The sequence below is a fragment of the Drosophila nasuta genome, chromosome 2L, assembly GCF_023558535.2.
Source record: "Drosophila nasuta strain 15112-1781.00 chromosome 2L, ASM2355853v1, whole genome shotgun sequence".
NCBI classification, from domain to species: domain Eukaryota; kingdom Metazoa; phylum Arthropoda; class Insecta; order Diptera; family Drosophilidae; genus Drosophila; species Drosophila nasuta.
This window is the reverse complement of record NC_083455.1, coordinates 19262892-19284048: the sequence shown is the minus strand read 5'-3', so window position 1 is coordinate 19284048 and position 21157 is coordinate 19262892. Positions and strand designations below refer to the sequence as shown.

The 21157-nt window shown below is 40.0% G+C and overlaps 1 protein-coding gene across 14 annotated transcripts in view; it reads left to right on the top strand.

Annotated features, from left to right (window-relative positions):
• LOC132786616 (protein split ends) overlaps positions 1 to 21157 on the top strand; it is a 76907-nt gene that overhangs the window by 39451 nt on the left and 16299 nt on the right. For 6 of the 14 annotated variants that reach the window (XM_060793238.1, XM_060793198.1, XM_060793246.1 and 3 more), the window contains 3 exons: positions 17601 to 19141; positions 19205 to 20236; positions 20307 to 21121. In XM_060793238.1, the coding sequence (XP_060649221.1) occupies positions 17601 to 19141; positions 19205 to 20236; positions 20307 to 21121 (3388 nt within the window). Of the gene's footprint in view, positions 1 to 1090; positions 1806 to 16700; positions 17434 to 17600; positions 19142 to 19204; positions 20237 to 20306; positions 21122 to 21157 lie in introns of those variants that run through there. The other 8 variants (XM_060793262.1, XM_060793272.1, XM_060793280.1 and 5 more) reach the window with 4 other exon arrangements.

Genomic DNA, 21157 nt, shown 5'->3' with positions numbered 1-21157 from the left:
GAGTATTTTTGTAATTTATTATTTTTAGTATATTTTATAGCCATGTCAGTCAATCTGGAATATTATGTACTAATTAGTATATTTTTAATATAGTACTATTTTGATATACCAAATATACCGTCAAGCACACTCGACCGTAGTTTTCTTTTTTCAAATAGATAAATGAACCACGAACTCTTGACTATATTTAGTCTAAAGTGAAGAAAGAAATGAGGTGGTGTGCATTATGGCTTTATTAAGCACGCTACAATTGCGATGAAGAGTAATAAAGTACGATAGCAGTAAAGACTAGTGCTGGTTATCATTGTGCATGGCTGTGCAACGTGTCGTATGTGCAACGTCGCACAGATTATGCTCCAGCTCTCTTGTGCCTCAATTGCTTTCAATTGAGCTCAATTCATTGACTTTTATTGCACTTGCCACTGTGATCAGCTGTTTTGTTGCCTCCTTTGAACTGTGGACGCGGGGCACAGTGCGCGCCAAAAGTTGATGGCTAGTTTGATTGTTGATCGTTGATCGTTAATCGTTAATGGTTGCGGTTGGTGTTGTGTCGAAAACTGTGACCCACTTTGGACACAGAAAAAACCGATCGATCGATTCTTGAAACTGGTTATAATGAGGAAATCAAATACAAATAACAAAAATCAAAAAATAAAAAAGTCAACAACGCCCCAGTCATAAAAGTGTGCAAACAATTTCAGTTGCCGGCTCTTTGTGTGCACTGAATTAGCATAATTCAATAAATTAGCCAAATGAGTTTAGTTTTCAAGGCGTCTTCTCGCAACTGATTTATATAGAAAGATCTGTGCCCATCTTTATGTTTGTGGTCTTTGCTCTTCATCTTGTCTGTTTGTCTTTTATTTCATTTTTATTTGCTGCTCGTTGGGTCAATAGACTTGACAATATTCTGTTCTGTTGACTGTTGCGCTGTGGCTATTGTTCTAAAAAAAAAAAAAGAGATCGGTTCAAAGTTTACACATCTCACCTTCAACCTTCTTTTACTTCCCCCACACACTCCACTCCACTCCAATTCCACTTCCACACGCTGCATTGTGCCTCACTCACAGATCTTTGTGTGTATCTTTTGCAGGTGATAAAAACACATACAGAAAATTTTATTAAAATGGAGCCACAACAAGAACAAAGCAACACCAACAACAACAACAATCGCAGCCAGGCAATGCGACCAGAGCAACAGCAACAACAAACAAATTGCAGACAGCAGCAGCAGCAACCAGAAACAACAACGAGAGCAACATTAAGTGCAACTGCAACAGCAACATTAAGTGCAACAACAACAACGACAATATCGATGACCGTGCATTGAATTGTATCTTATCAGTTGTTCGATCGATATCACGTTATCGCGATCGTTATCGCAATATCTCCCTCTCTTTCTCTCTCTTTCGCTGCATCTCTGTCTCGGCTAAGGCAGCCGCGACGTAAGAATTCAAATGCGAAAACCGAAGAAAAAAACGTTGTACATTGTTTAAAACAACAACACAACAAGTTAATTAACAAAAAATAATGCAAAAGATAAATGAAAATTGAAATAAACGTGTGGCAAGTGTTAAACAAACATTGCAAACAAAAAAAACAAAACATACAGAAGTGATTGCAAATTGAAACAAACAAAAGAAAACCAAATAAAGAAACTCACGAAGAAGCAGCAGCAACAGCAGAAGCAAGAAGCCCAAGAGATAAAACAATAGACATCAAGAGCATAAAATAAAACAAAAAGCATAAACAAGTAAAAAGATAAAGAAACTGAGGCAATATTGAAATTTGAATTGAATATTTGTGATGTAAGTTTTAAAGAACCAAATGTTTTCTTTTAATTACCATTGTAGTCTATAAGCTCGGCATAGATTGGACGGCAAATGACGACAGGCACTGTTAAGGAATGAGTGTAATAATTGTCTTCGAACGTGAAGAAATATTTATTTTCTTTAGGAGAAATTGTCAGTTGAGAAAATGTAGAAATTCTGATTTTAGGGCTAAAAAAAAAGTCTCGAAATCTCTAATATTAGTATTAAGTTTTATGGAAAAATATTCCTTTCTTTGCTTTTATTAAAATGGTTGTTAAAGTTTTGGAAACAAAAGTCAAAACATTTGACAGAAGTCTAAGATTAGTTGACAAAATTAAATATACAAAAAAAATTCAGTATATTTTAGAGATCTGTTACAAAGACCTCAAGATATCGAATTTTTCAATCGAATTATTTAAATTTACACTATTCAAAGACAGACAAGCCCAGCTTGAATAGCTTACAGTCAGAGCTTTGTTGAATGCTGGACAGGAAGATATTAATCATACGCACCATTGGTCAGCATGTTTTCCGTTTGCGTGCGTGTGTGTGTGCTGAGCATCACCTGAGCAATCTCAGCAAGTGCATCCCCCAAGGCATTGGACAGGCAGGCCAATCAGTGCACTTCCTTTTGGGCTCATCCTGTGTGTCGAGGCTCTCTAAGCCAATTTGCGTGGCATTTGGGTTTCGCCACAATCAATCCACTTCACTCCCTTTTCTCGTTTCTGGTTTCTGCCTTTTTGCCAATTGCCAACTGACAGCTAACGAAGCGCATGGAATTGTGTCTGTGTCCCATGGGCGGCTGCCACGCCCAGCTTATTAGTGTTCAATCGATAGCCTGATCCCTGAGAGGTGGAGCAGCAGCAGCAACGGGAGCATTTCCCACATCATTGGCATCATCATTAACTTTATTTGCATTATGAAATTTCGCAGTCAGTTGTCAAGTTGACATTTTGCCCCTTTTTTTAATGTGTTGCTCAATTGATAATAATGCCCAGACAAACCCGGAGGCGCCTCCTCAAAGTCTGCCTCTCTCTCTCTTCTCTCTTTCTGTCTCTTTCTACGTTCATTGTTCGTTTTGTATTTCAATGCAACACATTGCATATGGCCTCATGATTAATATCAGCGCATTAATTAGACGCCATGCACCTCTCTCTCTCGTCACTCGTCTTCCCTTCTTTGTCTCTCTCTCGTTCTCTCCCTCGCCAAGCTCATTAGTCTTCTGTTGAATTTGCGGCAAAAGTTTTTCAGTTGCAGCTGCAGTTCTTCTTGACAAAATAAATGAAATGAGCCTGATGGATTGCGCCGAGTAATTTAAACAAAAAAAAAAAACGAAATGAAATGAATACGACTAGAGTTTCTTCCTCCTAATGAAGAGATGCGTAATTATTGCAGTTCCATCAAAGGCAAAAGTTTCAAGATGGCAAAATACCAAAAGATATCCTTCAACTTTTTTCAAAGAGAGCTGAAAATGTCTGCATTATGTTGAGACTACTTAATTAATGAATTATTTGTGTTTGAAGTAAATGAAATCAGTGCATAAAATGCAAAAATAATGGAAAATGTTTTCTTTAACAAATTTCAGTCAAGTATAAAGTGCATCTCATTCGAAAAAAGTAAGAAAGCTACAGTTGAGTGTGCTCGACTGTGATATACTCGCTTTTCATTTTGAATAAAAGCAAATCAGTTCAGTAATATGCATGAAATATACCAAATTAATATACCACAAAAATACTAAAATATATCTAAAGCTATAAGTGGTATATTGATTTACTACAACACTCTAAATATACCATAGAGTTCAAAATATACCAAATTGGTATATCGATGTAGTATTCTATTCTAAATATACCATAGATATATTTTCATGAAATATACCAAATCAATATACCACAAAAATACTAAAATAGATTAAAAACTATAGAGTTCAAAATATACCAAATTGGTATATCGATGTAGTATTATATTCTCAATATATACCATAGATATATATTCAGGAAAAGCAACTAAGATCCGATTTGAAAATTATTTTATGTTATGGAAGATGCTTAGATTAAAATACTTTTATAAATACTTATGCATCTTTTATGCTATAACATTTCTCCGTTGTGACTAGATTTTATTAAGTATATTTTGTTCTATACAAAGATAATTTTTCAAGGAAGTAAAACTATTTATATTTTTTATTGCAGTTCATATTTCTTCTACCCATCTCTGTCTTTCATCTACATTCTATATGCTGACCCCTCTCGATTATTTCCTATTATTAAAATATTTATTATTTCTAATAACCTCAATGGAGCTTAACGCTCTCTCGCATTCGTAATCAGTTATCAAATGGAGCTTAATAATAGATTTGTGTGTTGAGTTCAGTGTCACAACGTTTGTTGATCTATAAATACTACGTTTATTTCCAATCATCAGCCGTAGGCAGCTGGCTTGATCATCGGCTGCTCTTTCAATAAATAGTAATAATATTTTGATATGCTAACAACAAAAAGTTGTTGTCAATAAAACGACAAGTTGTTGTAATGCGATTGCGTTCGCTTTGAAGCCTTGAGGGCAAGCTTAAAGCACAGCTTCTTAATTTTTTTATTTTGTTAGTGTACTTAAGAGTTATGAGTGTGAGTGTGTGAATGAATTGTTGTGAGTATGTATGTGCGTGTGTGTGGGTGTGTGTGTTGAGCAAATCGTATTGAATTTTGTACGTTCAATTTATTCAAAATGCGCCCACTAACTCGCATCTGTTGGAGTGCGTGAGACTCGATTTGGTTTCCATGTTTCCACGTTGCAAGTTACGGAAAGTTGCAACTGCTGTTGTTACTGTGGGGTCGACACAAGTGGCGCGCCAAGTGGCAGCTGGTGGCAGGTGGCAGCTGTCGTCTCTCTTGGCCCATTTAATGGCAAAACGTTTAAAGTGCAGTCACATCAACGGACTTTACGCAATGTGCGTATGCAAATGAATGAATGAATGAGTGAGTGACTGAATGAATGTGAATAATTGACAAGTGCGCAAGCCAAAAAAAAAATACTGCTGCTATTTATTTGTTCACACTAGGCGGGCGCCACAACATCGACTTCGACTTCGACAACGTCAAAGACTCAAGACAACTCAACTTGGTGTTGGTGGCAGACAAATGTGTGGGCGTTGACTGCGTCTGGAGCTGTGGGCTGAGAGCTCAGTGCTGAGGTCTCTCTCTTTGGTGGAGCTGTAACACACATACGACGTGTGGTACGCCAAGGAAACAGGGGCAACAACACCGCGACTGACTTATGTAATATGCTATTCACTCTGAACCTAATTAAAATGCTCAGCAACAACAACAAAAAAACAACTGCTGCAAATAACAGTTGCATTAACAATTTAACAGCAAAACAAGAAATGTGTGTGTGTGTGTGTGTGTGTGTGTGTGTGTGTGTGTGTGTGTGTGGCTGCATTTGAAAATTGCATTAACCTGAAAATGTCAAGTGTAAACACTGAGAGAAATTTATGCGCAAACAGACTGGCAACTAAAATGCATCAGGGAAATAATATATGAGCAGCAGAATTGTGAAATATAAATGAATATCTAATGAATTTTGATGACAAGCAGTTAATTTGTTTCAAAGAGTGAAAAACATCTTAACGAAAATTATAATACGGAATGAAATTCTATGAACTTAATTAATTCAAAAGATTGAAACTAGAGAAGAAACTTATAATAAGGAATGAAATTCTATGTAGAATACAATAATAGGAAGTATGTTTCTGAAATTCAAACTTATAATAAAAAAATGAAGTTCTATAAAGAATATTTAGGAGAATATTTATTAAATTCAGATTTATAATACATTATAAAATTCTATATAGAATATTTAGGAAAGTATTTCTTAAATTCAAAATATAGCTTACAACATTTCATTCTAATTTACAAATAACTAAATTCATTTATTTGATCTTTTTACTGCTATAAAACAAAAAAATCCTAAGATTATAAATATCTTTAAAATTAAGCTTTGCAAACTAAGGAAACAATAACTAAGTAGACAATTTAGTAGATAATATAGTAACATTCCATTCAAGTTGTTTACAAATAGGTAAACTGAGTAAAGTTAATAATAACTGACACCAATAAACAAAGAAATAAAAATATTATAATTGTCTTCAAAATGCGACTTGCAATCTAAAATCATTTTAATGTAACGACGGAAATTCTAAGTAGACAATTTAGTAGATAATTCGTACAATTTCCATCAACTTATTTACAAATAGCTAAACTGATTAAAGTTAATAAAAATTGACTGTGTATTGAAGTGAGAAAAAAAACAAGTTTAAAACGAATTCAAATTTGATTTGCAGAAACTAAAAATACAGCCATCATAAATTATTTCACATCTTATGCAGAGATCGCAGTTGTTTATTTGTTGCTCGTTTTATTGCAGTGCACGCTGCATTGGAAATTGATTTGACTAAATGTGGCACTCTGTGGAAATAGATTGCAAGCAAATTCGACTGCAGCGCGGCTAAATGTCAATTTCAATGATGCGCGGCTAATGGACAAGCGAATGGACAGCTGCTATGTAGCTGCCAGTTGCCAGTTGCCAGTTGATCTGCTCAGTTATTTATAGCGGAGCAGAAACACACAAAACAAAAAAAGGAAAAAAGGGACAACATGTCGTATGCGTGACATTTCGTTTGAAAGTTGCGCATACGACGCGTGTGTTGTATTTGCAACATTCAATTAGCCATAAGAAAATACAAATGAAATGCATGTTTTTTCTTTCGGACACAAGTGCCACGCCCAACCAAATGCAAATGGTGTTCGGCAAATTTGGAAGGGAAATTGCTGCAGGGGACAATTTTCATTTAGCCTGCGGTTTTCGTTGTTGTTGTTGTTGCTGGCGGGAGAGCGCACTTGCCATGTTTTGTGCTGGTGTCGTAAAAATGCATTTGAAACTTTTATGACTGCTGGGGCATTGAGTAATGGCCATAAATACATGCCCAAAAAAATATATATATGTATGTGTATATCCAACAAAATTTCTTCATGTTTGCTGTATTTTTTTCGCCTGGCCTTTTTATTTATTTATTTATTTTCTTTTTTAATTTTTGGCAGCTGCCAAGCCTCTGTGTGTGCTCTCTCTCTCTCTGAGAGCTGGGCCAGCGGGTAGGCCACAATTTTGTGGTTAACAGACGCCCATTTTAGCCCATTGCCCATCGCCCATTACCCACTGCCCCCTGGCTGCTTTATGGTTATAATGCGCCCTCGCCTCCCGTCTATTTTGGGAATTTGTGCAATCTTTAGTGGGGTATATATTCATGTTTGAATTTTTGTATACTCCTCTGCTTTTTGGTTACAACTCTTTGCCCATGGAATAATTCATTTCAATAACTTGCATATAAATCATTTGGGGAGGAAATCACTTTACTTTTTGAATAAACAATAGACAAAGTTCTCAAAAGGAAATTGAAAAATTGCAAAAGGGGAAATCTTGTCAAAATTAAATAAACTCTAGAATGTTTGGCAATTGCTTTTATTACTTTGTTAGCAGAAATGAAAAGAACAAAAAGTGGTTTACTTTGTATCCTACTTTTGCTATTGCTGCAATATCAATATTTACAGGAAAACAGAAGAAAGATTTCCACATAAATATTGTATGTATGACTTATTTATGCTAAAAATATATACGATAATTTATTAAGGATTTAAGAAGGAGGCGTTAATTGTTATTTAAAATAACTAAATTGAAGTTGGAAAGAAAAATTTTTAAATAACAAAAATAAAACATTATTTTTAATGTAGTAAAATGAAAATTGGAAATGAAAGTGTTTCATATGTGAAACTCTTGCCCATTCAATTTTTGGGCTGCATTTTTTTTTTTTGGGATATAGAACTTTTATTAAAAATTTCTGTGTGAAGATGAAATTTTAATTGAAAGTTTAAAGTTGGGAATAGAAATGGAAATGGAACTTTATCGTTTATTGAAATTTTTGCTCTTTTAGGCTGCATTTTTTTTTAGAACAAAAACTGTTCTTTGAAATTCTTGTTTGAAGCTAAGATTTAAATTGAAAATTTCAAAATATAATTCTCTATTCCTTTCCTCAAGTCTCTTATTTCCTTATAGACATTTCTGCTGCTGTTGAATAAGTTCTTCTTGGAATGTGTTACGTCTCCTCTATTCATTACAATCGATGTTATTATTATCGTTGTTGCGAGTGCACGTAAGTGGATATGAATTGGGATTGCAAGTGTCCCATTCAATGCAATATCCCAATCTCAATATCCTTTCAAATTCCTTTCCCCCTCGACCCCTTCCACGTTGAATGTAATCAATGTCTTCAGTGTAGCATATCGATGCTTATGGATGTTTATCTACGCTCATATATCACATGGCTATCTCACTCTCGCTCGCATGCTCTATCTTGCTTTCTCTCTTTCGGAGAGAAAAGTATCTGCAGCGTCCATGGAGAAAGGGGCGTGGCGTGGCGCATCCTTTTGCGTTTCGTTGCGTTGCATTGAAATAAATGGCAAAACGCATTAAAACTTGGGCCATAATCAATCTTCATGTGGAATGCTTCATTGCGCTGCGGTTTTGCCCAAAGGAAGGAAGCAAGGAAGAAGGAAGGAGAAGGAGGGAGGCAGAGCAATCTTGCAGCTCAAAATATTGCTCATTAAATTGGAGAAACGAGGGAAGGAGAGAGAGAAAAAGAGGGGAGAAGGAGAGCAGAGCAATGCAAGTGAAATGTTGTTGCCATGCAATTAAATGACAAACACACATGAATGCATATATGTATAGCTGTGTGTGTGTGTGTGTGTGTTATTATATAACAGTTGCCGCCGCCGCCTTCTCATCCACGCCCACTTCCCCACATGTGGCTGTGTGCATTTCCCTGGAAAATATCGAACGGAAAATCAATTCTAATTAAATTGTCAACAACGCTGTGCCAAAGCTGATTATGCACCTGTGTTTGCCTCTCTTTTTCTCTCTATATCTTTCTCTCTTTCGCTGACTATGTATCTGCTTGTAATTGCATTCCCTGCCTGCCGTCTGTCTGTCTCTCTGTCCGTCCTCCACTTGATTTGCATCGAGTTACGCACAGTTTGCCAGCCAAATTGAATTTCACATTTTAAATGCGGTTAACAAAATTTACAAACTCTCTCTCTCTCTCTCTCTCTCTCTCTCTCTCTCTCTCTCTCTCTCCTGCTGACTAAAATCAGCTTGCAATAAATCACTAAATGCTTTTCCTGCCTTTGGCAGGATTAAACGTGCCACGCGGCCATGGCCATCATTTCATTTCATTTCATTGCGTTACGTTGCGTTCTGCAAATTCAATTTTGCATTTGACATTTGCATTTGCATTTGGAGCGAATTGCTTTCAATGCTCATAATCGGTTCACGTTAAGTCCCCTCCTTTGATATCCTTGCAGCTCATCCTCAGCATTTGCTGTTAGCCATGTCCATTACAGCATATCCAATTAGTCAGCTGGGCCCAGCTTAGTTTAGGTCGAACTAATCCCATTTGCTGTACTCTTAATTAATTCATTTTTACACGAATAACAACTTTAAGCGAAGCAGTTTATGCGAGGAATATATTACACAACGAGTGTGGAATTCTTTAGGGATTTATACTTTATTAAATACATTTTTTGCTCTTGATATTTTCTATGTAATAGAAAGTTAGATGAACTTATGTATTAGTAATGGTATAATTTAGGGACATCGATTGAATTTTTTTCTGTAAACTGAAAGGGCTTTGAATATGTGAAAAATTGCACATTATCAGATTATGCTTAAGAGCGTAATGTGAATAGAGAGTGAACTGTATTTATTATCAACAAACATTATTGCTAATTTTAATATTCAAACCAAATAAGAAAGAACATACAAAGTGCATTAGTTTAATGCGCTTTCTACGCTTTGAAAGGATTTTAATTGTCTTAAATGTTGTACAATGTAAATTATACTTGAAAGCACATTAAAGCTTCTGAAAGCTGTAAAAGCTCATGCCATATACTTAATTTCAGGCATTGACATTACAGTTTTGCACTAGAATTTAATTCAATGCTATAAACAATAATAAATAAATACGTTTCAAGTGTAATATACAAAAATCTAATAATCTTGTCAAATTAATATACTTATTTAAGAGCTTTACTTTGTTTTAAAGCTCATGAAAGCTGCATTGTCAATTTGCTCTTGTTCTGAAACGTTATACGCTTCAATCTAATAGTTGCTTTACTGTGATATCAAAGTTAATCAGTCTATAGAATATTAGTTGGAATTTCTACACAATTAGCCATGCTAATCAAGTTTTTTATTTAAAGAGATAAAAGTTCTTTATTAATCAATTTTTCTCTTTAATGTCAAACTCGTTAGGCTAAACTTTTCTGCTTTGAATATCTTTAATATTATAAACATTATTCATAAAGCAATGTGCTTTCTACCTTCGCAGTTTCGTTTATCTGTCTGCCACAGATATTTGCAGCAAGTTGAAGTACATGTTTTTAGCCCATTGCAATGCAGACAGGAAGGATATACGAATGAGGAATCTACCACATAATGTCTGTAATCCATTGTTAATGGCCTTCCATTAAATGTAAATGCTGCTCTTTAACTTATATACTTTTGTATTTATATATATGTATATATATAAAACATATATGCATACATAAAGTGCGTATTTGGGAGTGGTCTTTGTGTCTGTTGTTCTTGTTGTTGTTGTTGTTGTTGTTGTTGTTGCTGCTCTTAATATTTATTTAGCCCAACACACGCTGAAAAGTAGGCAATGAAAATGTTTGCCATTGTCCTCGACTCTTGTTCGTCCATCCATCCAGAACTTTTCTCTCTCTCTCACTCTCTCTGTGATGCGCTGTGCATCTGTGTATTTTAAAGCCACTCCCAAGTTGCATATGATACATAAAATGTAATGCAGCAACAACAACAATAACAATGAGAGACATGTCAGTGTTATTGTTTTTGTTGTTGTTGTTGTTGTTGTTGTTGTTGCCAAGAGCGCCCCCAAAAGCTTCATTAGATTTTGCACAGAACAAACATTTGCCTGCCCTGTGTGACTACGTGGAGTTCATTTTGCCGGCATTAGCTGCAGGAGAGGAGCAGAAGCAGGAGGTGGAGGAAGGAGCGGAGGAGGCGAATGCTTGCCTTTAGCCGTTGGCTCGAACTGCTTTCATTTTCCATTTCCACGACCTCATTTTAGTAGCTGCTGCGGCAGTTCCTGATGTTGGCCTCTCTCATGGGCCGCAATGTTATTGTTCTCATCGTCGTCGTTGTCTCTAGTGTTGTCGTTGTTGCCGATGTTGTTGTCCCTAGTGTTGTCGTTGTTGTTGTTGTTGCTTAGTTGCCTGCACAAATTTTTAGTAATTTTCTGCCGTCTATTTTCGTCGTTTTGCCCGCTGCAATTTATGTAGCGTCGTTCATTGTTATTGTTGTCATTGGTATCGTGGTTGTTCTTATTGTTGTTGTTGTTGTTGCCCCGCGGCTGTGGGTGGCAAATGTTATATACAACAAACACAAGCATACCACTTAGCTAACTATGTACCAACATACCTATATATATGACTGTATATGGTCTCGTGTGCGTATACATAATATTACAGCGCATGCGCTTGTTTTTTATTTCGTGCGACGTCAGCTGCGACTGCTACGTCGACAGCGAAGCTGCTGTCAGCGTCACAACAACAGAAAATTGTTTCCTGTCCATGTGCATGTTCCTGCCCCGCCTCCCTCCGCCCATTTCGTCGCCTCATCGTAGACACAAGTTTCATTCAATAGCGCGACAAAGCCGGGCCCAGGATGAGAGGCAGCTCCTTCTGCTACGCCCAGTCACAGCCCACTTAGTCACACACACACACACACGCACACACATACAGAGAACGCCTCATCTGCTTCCGGTTGCGTCACTTGCCTTCACTTCTTCGCCAGGCAGCGCTGCGTCATTTTTTTGTTGTCGTCGTTGTCGTCGTCGTTGTCGTTGTAGCTTCAACTTTTATTCAACTTTGCCCTCTGACTTTGTCATTCCTTCCCCCCCTCCGCGGCCATAGCTGCCCCGCTGTGTCCCATCTGCATACGCAACGCACATCTCCACAGCTTTAATTGAGGTCGCCAGCATTTAAGTTAATAAGAGAGCAGCAACAAGACCCAAAAGAGCTGCTGCAAAAAGCTGGCTGCATTTTATTTTTTTTTTGCTGTTGTTCCTAGTTGCTGCAGCGTTGCATTCTTTAGGCCGCCGCCCAGGGCTCGTTGAGCCACCCACTCGACATCGACATCGACATCGTCGTCGTTGCAGGTTTTATGTAATTTTTTAAAGCCGCTGCCAGCGTCGACAGCAGCAGCAGCAGCAGAAGAAGAAGCAGAAGCAGCAGAGCTTTACATCGAATTTCATTGCTTTAAATGCGCATAATATTATGTAAAATGCAAATTTCAAGTAAAACTCATTTCAATGCTGTCAGTTCTTTGCCGGGCTGAAATTTTATTGTTTATATCAGAAGTTGGCCTAAAAGCCTCGAAACCAGCAGCAAGCACAGATACAGATACATATAGACAGACAGTTGCTGTCGAAATCAGTGTTGAGTATTCATTGCGACTGTAACTGTAAATTTGTTTATGCTTAAAGCAAAGTAATTTGAGTCAGGAAAATCTGTGAAAGGTTGAAAGAAAAACTGAAATTATAGTTCTAATTTGCAAAGAAATTATATTATGATTGGGCATGATTAGTATTAAAAACATAACTGAAATAGTAGCTATTATTTTCAATATTTTCCTGAAATACAACCATATTGTGTTTCAGTTTACTATGCATTCTGACTTCACATGATTGAATTTGAATGCTTTATCAATATAAGATTCCACAAAATCTATTAGAGTAGAAAAGGAAATACCATAAAGAGTAAATAACTAATATCTTTGTTACTAAATTTATCGTATAGAGATTTATAAGGTGTAACAACATTTAATAAAGTTATTTGAAGCTCGTAAACATTTCGGTTTATGCAAGAGTTAAATATGAAACAAAAGAAGATAGCTCTAGATTTGAAATAATATTTAAACTGTCCCTTAATTAAACACTGGAAAAACTAAACATCAAACAAAATAACTGAAAGCTTTCAATATTATAAGAGTAACATCTTTTTTAAATACAGTAAGTCAGCAAAACTTTTAAGCAAATAGTTGAAAAAGAATTGAGGGAAATTGTCTTCAATATTTTTAATATGATCAAGGACGTATATTATTGAAATACCAGGGAAACTAAGAAAACGTTGAAGAATAGTTGAAAAGAATCGATGAAAAGAATTTTGGCTAATATCAAAATGTTTAAGAATATTTCTGAAAATGGATTTCACATGAATTTGGATATTTCTATTATATTATATTCAGAGAATCATATTTTCTAGAATCCTCCTCTTTCCGCTGCTTAAAAATATCTCACACAATTTGCGAAAATACTTGTAACAATGCCTTATCAGATCATTAAAAGATTCTAAGCACGATTGCAGATGATTGATATGCCTGCGATACAGACTGAAATATCTCTAATATCTCTGGCCAAAAGAGGGTTTGATTGGTGTGAATGGATGTGAGCCTGAGCCTGAGCGCTGCTTATTTATAAGTCTCGTATTTCGTGTTTACGTTACGTACGTTCGTTGCCTGCAATGTCCTGAAGGCGGCTGTCATTCCCGTGTCCTTCAACTTGCCAGAAGCGGTTGCTGTATGTAGCTGCTGTTGCTGTTGTTGCTGCTGTTGTGTTGTTCTTGTTCCCTTTTTTTGCTTGATGTTGATAAATTTCACGCCCCACGGGCTGTGGCAGAGTCCTCAAATTACTTTGACTGCTGCAGTCCGAAGCGAAGCTCCCGCATTTGATATCCAATGGGGCCGCCGTCGTTGTCGTTGTTGGTGTTGTCGTTGTTACTGTCGCTGCTGTTGTTGTTGTCGTTGTCGTTGTCGTTGCCATTGCCGTCAGCCTCAGCAATGATTGAATGAAAGGCTAAAAGGGATTTCAGGAATTTCAAGTTGCAAAAAAGTTGTACACATATACAAACACACACCCAAACACACACACACACACATGCACAATACTCAGTTATACACAGAAATAACCTCAAACAAGGACGTTCGCTGAGTTGGCAGCAGCAGCAGCCGCAAATCTTTTTAGCCCAGGACCAAGCCTTGTCCTGTGATGTTGTCGTTGTTGCTCTCTCTCTCTCTTTCTATGTATTACATAAGAGTGTCCCTCCCCCCTTAAAACCCACACATTCACTCACTGTCGGGCGTCGCAGTAATGCAATTTACGGCAATGTCCTGAGCTTCATTCCCAACAGCAGGAGAGCAGGAGGATGCCGGGAAATCGTCTCTAGAACTCGGGGATTACTTTGCTCTGCTTCTGCTGCGGCGCAACAAATGTTGCCATTGTGTTGGAGAGCTGCCGCAGCTCTGCTCTGTTCTGTTCTCTTCTGCTCTGCTCTGCGGTGCTGTCCTAGCCTCCTCCGACACTGTGCTTTGGCCTGGCCCTGCACTTCCCTAACCGGGCGCACTTTTAGCTGAATTGATTTTTCGCCCGCCTCACTGCGCATGCCGGGCAAGTGGCAGCAGCAGCAACACCAAGGGGCAAGCGGCAGTTGCCACAGCCACAGCCTGAGCTCTGTGAATGCAATTGCTTTTGGTATATAGAATATATATCTAGCATATAGCTGAGTATATGGACTCACGTCTGTAACTAACTACATACATGTGTATATGTGAATGGCTATTTACCATGTATAGCTGCCCAACCGCCTGACTCATTCTCAGGTTGCCTGCAACACACGCACACACACACAAGTAAACACTCTCCCCCACCCACTCACACACACACACACACACACATATGATGATTTCCAGCAGTTTCTGAAACTGGAAACTGCAGCTTTATGCATACATTTAAACCATATATATATCTATATAATACTATATCCCGTGTATGTTATACATGGGCATGTTTTAAGCACCTTCCCCTCTTCGCTCCCCTTTTGTTAGTCCTGGCGCGCTTAAAGCGCTTAATGCGGCTTTAAAAATCTTTCGGATGGGGCTTCAATTCATCAAATGTATGTGTGTGTGTGTGTGTGTGTGTGTGTGTGCGAGAGTGCTTATCTGTGCATATGTGTGTGTGTGTGTGTTTGCGGAATACAAATACAAAATTGCATTTGGCGAAACAGTAAGCCAGGATATTTACTTAACTTTAACACAACAAATTGTATTCTCCTCACAAAAGACAAAAGCAATTTCACCCAGAAATAATCACTTTAAAAAGGATAAAATATTAATCCCTTGATTATTATAGATGATGGCATTCTCTTTAATCTTTTCATCAAACAACTGAGTATTCTCAGAAATTTTGCAGCTGCGATTGAAGTACGCGTTTTGTTTCAAATAAATTACATTTAAATTCAAGTCAAGGATATTTAAAGCAGTTCCATATTTACCAATTTCAAATAAAGCTGAATATCTTTAATATTCTCAGTATATCTAATGAATTCTATGAAAATCTGTATAGTAGATAACACTCATTATTATAATAATATATATTTTTAGAAGTTCTAAACATTTGACTCCGTTGTTAGATCTTAAATATAAGTAATTTAATATATAATATTTATAATGTATTCTAGTGAAATCGACATTAGAACAGACATATTTAAATTGCCTTAAACGATATTATTTTTCAGAAAGAAAAATGTATCCATTTAGTCATTAATTTCAAAAGATTTCTATACCCTTTAGCGTTCAATACTGAAATTTGTTCCTAATAATGCGATTTTTAAATAGAAATAATTGCATGATATTTTCTGCTATTGCACTTTGCTTTACGATGACCTAAACTATTGTTCGACGTGCTAAATGTATGCGAAGTAGCCTTAGTAAATTGCTCATTTTGTTGACAGCATTTTTCACACGTCGCCGCAGTTGCGTTGTTGCCCTTCAGTTTTAATGACAATTCTATGGGAAATTTCTAATTACATTACGCCATGATTTCCATGTAAATGCACAGTAGCATATGCATGTGTGTGTGTGAACTGTAAGTGATCGCAGTGATGTCTTCCAGTTGGGTATAAATAAATGCAGCCGCAGCAGATTATCGAACTGTGTCATAAGCCGACTGTGATGCCATTGAACGCTTTCGCTGCAAATCGATCGCTAAGGTCACAAGGGCGGTTCGATACACTCACACACGTACTTATGTAAATGTGTGTGTCATTTTTAATAATACCCACTGTTATTGCTGCTTTATTTTTTTTCTGGTGTAGTTAGAAAACGTTTTCCCTTCAAAGGGAAACAATAGAGACAACTTTAGTTAAGGTCGCGCCCGTTTTCCCTTGTGTGAAAATATAGGCCTGTCATTTGGGTGCCTTCCTTCTTTTGCGTCGCAAGTTAATTTATGACAGGGTTGATTTTCATTCAGGTAGACGCGACATCTAATTTTTACCTGGGAAATGCGTCGTTACTTTTTTTTTTTGTGTTTGACTGCGTGTGTGAACAGTCGTTTTGTGTCCACCCTAATAATACCAGTGAGATAGGCGCTGCAATAACATTAACAGTCTGTTGAATTAACAGCGTGCTGTTATTGGTTCTTGTTTAGTTGTGTTTGCTGTTTTAATTGTTTCACGTTGATTTGTATACAATAAAACTTGTATTTAATAGCAGCAGTTTATTTATATGCGAGTGGCAAATGCCAAGCAAATGTAAGCATAAATATACCAACGTTTACAGAGCTGTTAAGTAGCATGCGACAATGCCTTAACGGTCTGGCAACATTGCTCGCCGATGCTCGTGGTTGGTTATGCGAAGCGGTATATTTGTGCGGCTTTAAATAGTATATTTTGAAATGAGCACTTGCGGTCACCCTGATCACGGCATGAAAGCAGATCACCAAGTAGAAGCGGCGGCAAAACGATTGACGAAAAACTGTAGAAAATCAGAAAAACGAAAACCAAACATATTATATTTTGATGTGTTGCAAAACTAAAATAGTTATTGAAGCAAAGCGAATTTAAAACTAGTGTGTGTGTGTGTGTAAATAAATAATACGAAACCGGTTTGCCTTTCCTAGCATCAGCAGTCTCTTTTTCTTTCGCTCTCCGAAGCAGCAGTCTTCCTCTTCTGTGTTGTACCCGGCACCGGCTCATGTTTATGTGTATGCGTGTGTACGTGTGTGTTTGAGTGTGTCCGCAAAAAAAGAAGAAAAAAAAACGAATTGAAAAAAAGAGAAAAAAGTTAAAACACTCGCCAAGTTCTGCCGCGTAAACAGACGACGACGACGTCGGCAGACGTTGAATTTGGCGCCGTTTATTTTTTTCGCCGGTGAAATTTTTCGCTCTTGTGTCTCGTGTGCTCAAAAAATACAAAAATTAAAATAAAATAATTATTCCATGGGTTGTCGGCAGATGCAGCAACGATCGTTGCCTCCATGTTAGAAAACAAAAGGCGCCCATTTGGCGCGAGGCTAAAATCGATCCTCAACCGGATGAACTCCTTCTCGAACTCGACTAGCAGCCGGAGCAGTAGCCGAAGTAGAAGCAACAGCAGCAGCAACAGCAGTTGCAGCCGCAAATTGACAAGGTTTTCTTCTGTGTAAAAACAAACGTATTATGCGGAGGTGGGTGGGGGCCAATCAATAATCAGAATAAATATAATAACGATAATGATATAACCAACGATACATGTAATCAACAGCATATCGATAACCAAAAACTAACACAAAGTGCTGCCAACTGTTTTGTGGTTTTTGTTGTACTAAATCGAATTGTATTTATTCTATTGCAGGTCTACAGAAGAACCACCGACAAACAGCTTCGAAAGGAACTACTACGATCGCAGCCGTCTAGTTTACCAACAAGCCACCAGCAACGCAGTCGCCGCAGCAGCAGCAGCAACTGTCACCAGCAGCAGTAACAACAATAGCAACAGCAGCGAAAGATCACGCGCTCGAGATCGCTTGTATAGGAATGGTTCAGCAGCAGCAGCCACAACAGCAGCAGCAGCAGTTGGTGCGTCAGCGACAAGCAGCAACAGCAGCAACACGACGACAACGACGACAACAGCGGCAACAGCATCAGCAGCTGGTGCAGCAGGAGCTGGCGGTGCACTGTCAACAGCAGCGACAACAACGCCACAGCAGCAGCAGCAAGCCTCTCCAGGGCAGCAGCAGCAGCACAACAACAACATTAACCAAAACACACGCGTACCGCAGTCATGGTACGATTCTGCTGCTGCGACGACAGCGCATCTGAAAAGTCCTGGTGGCAGTGGCAATGCCGGCGTCTCAGCAGCTGGCGGCATAATAATGAGCAGCTCACCGATCAATCATCATCCGCATTCGCATCCACATCATCATCACTACAACACATCCGCCTCGTACACAACAGCAACCGCAGCAGTTGCAACATCACCCGCCCACTCGCAATCGCCGCATACGCACACCACGATCGCGGCGGTGGCAGCGGCTGCGGCGGCAGCAGCAGCGGCATCAGCATCCTCAAGCACCACCACAACAACAACCGCCATGCATCGCAGTGTTGCGTATGCGGGCAGTGCTACGGATGAAACATCGTTACGCAAAATCCACCTGCAACACAACAACAATAACAACAACAGTAGTAGTAGCAGCAACAGCAGCAGCAGTAGAAACGTTGCTGGCGTCAGTAAACTGAATAAGCTGCTCAAATCGGCCACAGGACGCAGTGGCTCCGAGTCGCCGGGTGGCGGCCCAGGAAGCGGTGGCGGAAGTAGTGTTGCACAGGCAGCGGCGGCGGCAGCAGCAGCGACGACGACAAGTACAATCACAAACAATAGTTTTAGTAGTAATAGTTTAAATAATACAATAAACACGGCCACTCCAACGATGCCAATTGCTGCAACAGCAGCAGCAACAGCTTCAAGTGGCAACAACAGCAACAGCGGTGTAGGAGGAGCAAGTGGAGCAAGCGGAGTTAGCGGAAGCGGCGACATTTTAAATGTGGCCGCCGCCTTGGCAGCAGCCGTCGATAATGGGAATGCGACGCCGCAAATGGTCGGCGGTGGTGGTCGAGCGCCGCGTCATCATTTACATGGCCGGAGCACCACATCGTCGAGTCGCTCGCATTCGCGTTCGCCGAGCAGTTACAGCAGCTCGCACAGCTCATCGTCGGCGTCGTCGCACTCATCGTCGCATTCGCACGCGTCCAGCCCAATTTCGGGCAATTGTGCTGATGTTGTCGTTGGCGGCGGTGTCGCTGGTGCTGGAGGCAGCAGTGGAGGCGCTGGCGGTGGTGTATCCACCTCATCGCGCAGCTCACGCAGCCTGCAGTCCTGCGTAGCAGTTACCAGTAAGTACCACTTTAACTATTTACTCGCTCATAACGCAACTAACAATCCCATCTTCTACGTAGGCAACTCTTCAAATCCCAGTGGCAATGTCGGCGGTGGCTGCGGTTCGAGCAGCAGCAGCAGTAGTAGTTCGAGCAGCAGTAGCAGCAGCGGCTGCTTGACCGCTAATCCGGTGGTGCATTCCGAAGATAATCGACCGCTGGCGATACGAGTACGCAACCTGCCCGCACGTTCCTCGGACACATCCCTTAAGGATGGTCTCTTTCACGAGTACAAAAAGCACGGCAAGGTCACGTGGGTGAAGGTCGTGGGTCAGAACTCGGAACGCTATGCGCTCGTCTGTTTTAAGAAACCGGACGATGTGGAAAAAGCGCTCGAGGTCTCACACGACAAACATTTCTTTGGCTGTAAAATCGAAGTGGAACCCTATCAGGGCTACGATGTCGAGGACAATGAGTTTCGGCCATATGAAGCTGAGCTCGATGAATATCATCCGAAATCGACGCGTACGCTCTTCATTGGCAACCTGGAGAAGGACATTACGGCCAGTGAGCTGCGCGTCCACTTTGAGAGCTTTGGCGAGATCATTGAGATCGACATCAAGAAGCAAGGACTCAACGCGTATGCCTTTTGTCAGTATTCCGATATTGTGTCCGTGGTGAAGGCCATGCGTAAAATGGATGGCGAACATTTGGGCAGCAATCGGATTAAGCTTGGCTTTGGCAAATCAATGCCAACGAATTGCGTCTGGATTGATGGCGTTGGCGAAAAGGTATCCGAATCATTTCTGCAATCGCAGTTCACGCGCTTCGGCACAGTGACCAAAGTGAGCATCGATCGTAGTCGCCAGTTGGCACTGGTGTTGTACGATCAGGTGCAGAATGCGCAGGCTGCGGTCAAGGATATGCGTGGCACGATCATGCGTGGTCGCAAGCTGCAAGTAGACTTTGCCTCGCGCGAATGCCAGGATGCCTTCTATGACAAGCAGGAGAAGCAACAGCAGCAGCAGCAACAACAGCAGCAGCAACAACAGCCGCAACAACAGCAGCCGCAACAGCAACAACAACAACAGACGGCGCAGCAACCAAATGCGGGTATGTATAAAGCTTACTTGAGTTGCTAAGAGAAAAGTCTCTTATTTATATCAATTATGTTTCTTTGCAGGCAACTCCTCAACGTCATCGACATCCGCGTCACGCTTTAATCGCTATGAATCGTCACAGTCACGTTCGCGCGCCTCCTCCTTTAGCCGGCATCAGAACTCCAATGATGGCTGCTCACCCGGCAGCAGCACACCAGGGAGTAGCAGCGGAGCTGGCAGTACTACTGGCAACAACAACGGCAACAGTGGCACACCCGTCAACAACAGCAGCGGCAGCAGCTCGTCCAGCAACGCAATGCCCGCGCCAAGCATTGCCTCGGCAATTGTAAGCAACAGTGGATCGACGTCGACAACGCTGCCATCGGTGGTGGGACAGAGTTCGATGCCTATGTCGCCGGCTGCAATGGTGCAGGCAAGGATGCGTATGGCGCGCAATGCACGACACACCATCGACTTTGACTTTAACGATGTGGGTCGACGTTTTCGCAACTTTGACGAGTACTCGGGCAACAACAGCAGCAGTGGTGGCAACAATAGCAACAACAGTCAGGCACAGGACGATGATGCTGGCAGTATGGGGTTGCGTTCCGATTCACCAGTGATAGCACGTCTAGGACCGGCCGTTAATTGCAGCAACAGCAACAGTGAAACGCTCGAGGTGACGCTGAACAACAGCGGAAATGGTAGCAGCAGCAACAGTCGGCGACGTTGTGGTAAGACATCTGTAGATTTGCGCCATCATGTGCACAATCAACGTTTCCAATTGCCAGAACAACAACTCGAGGAATGCCCGTCCAGTGGTGATGAGGGCGTGGTCAGTCCGCGCAAACGCATCAAAATGGATTACCATCATCATCATCATTCCAACGCTAGTGCGGTAAGTGCACCGAATTTTATTAATTGGGCAAATTAA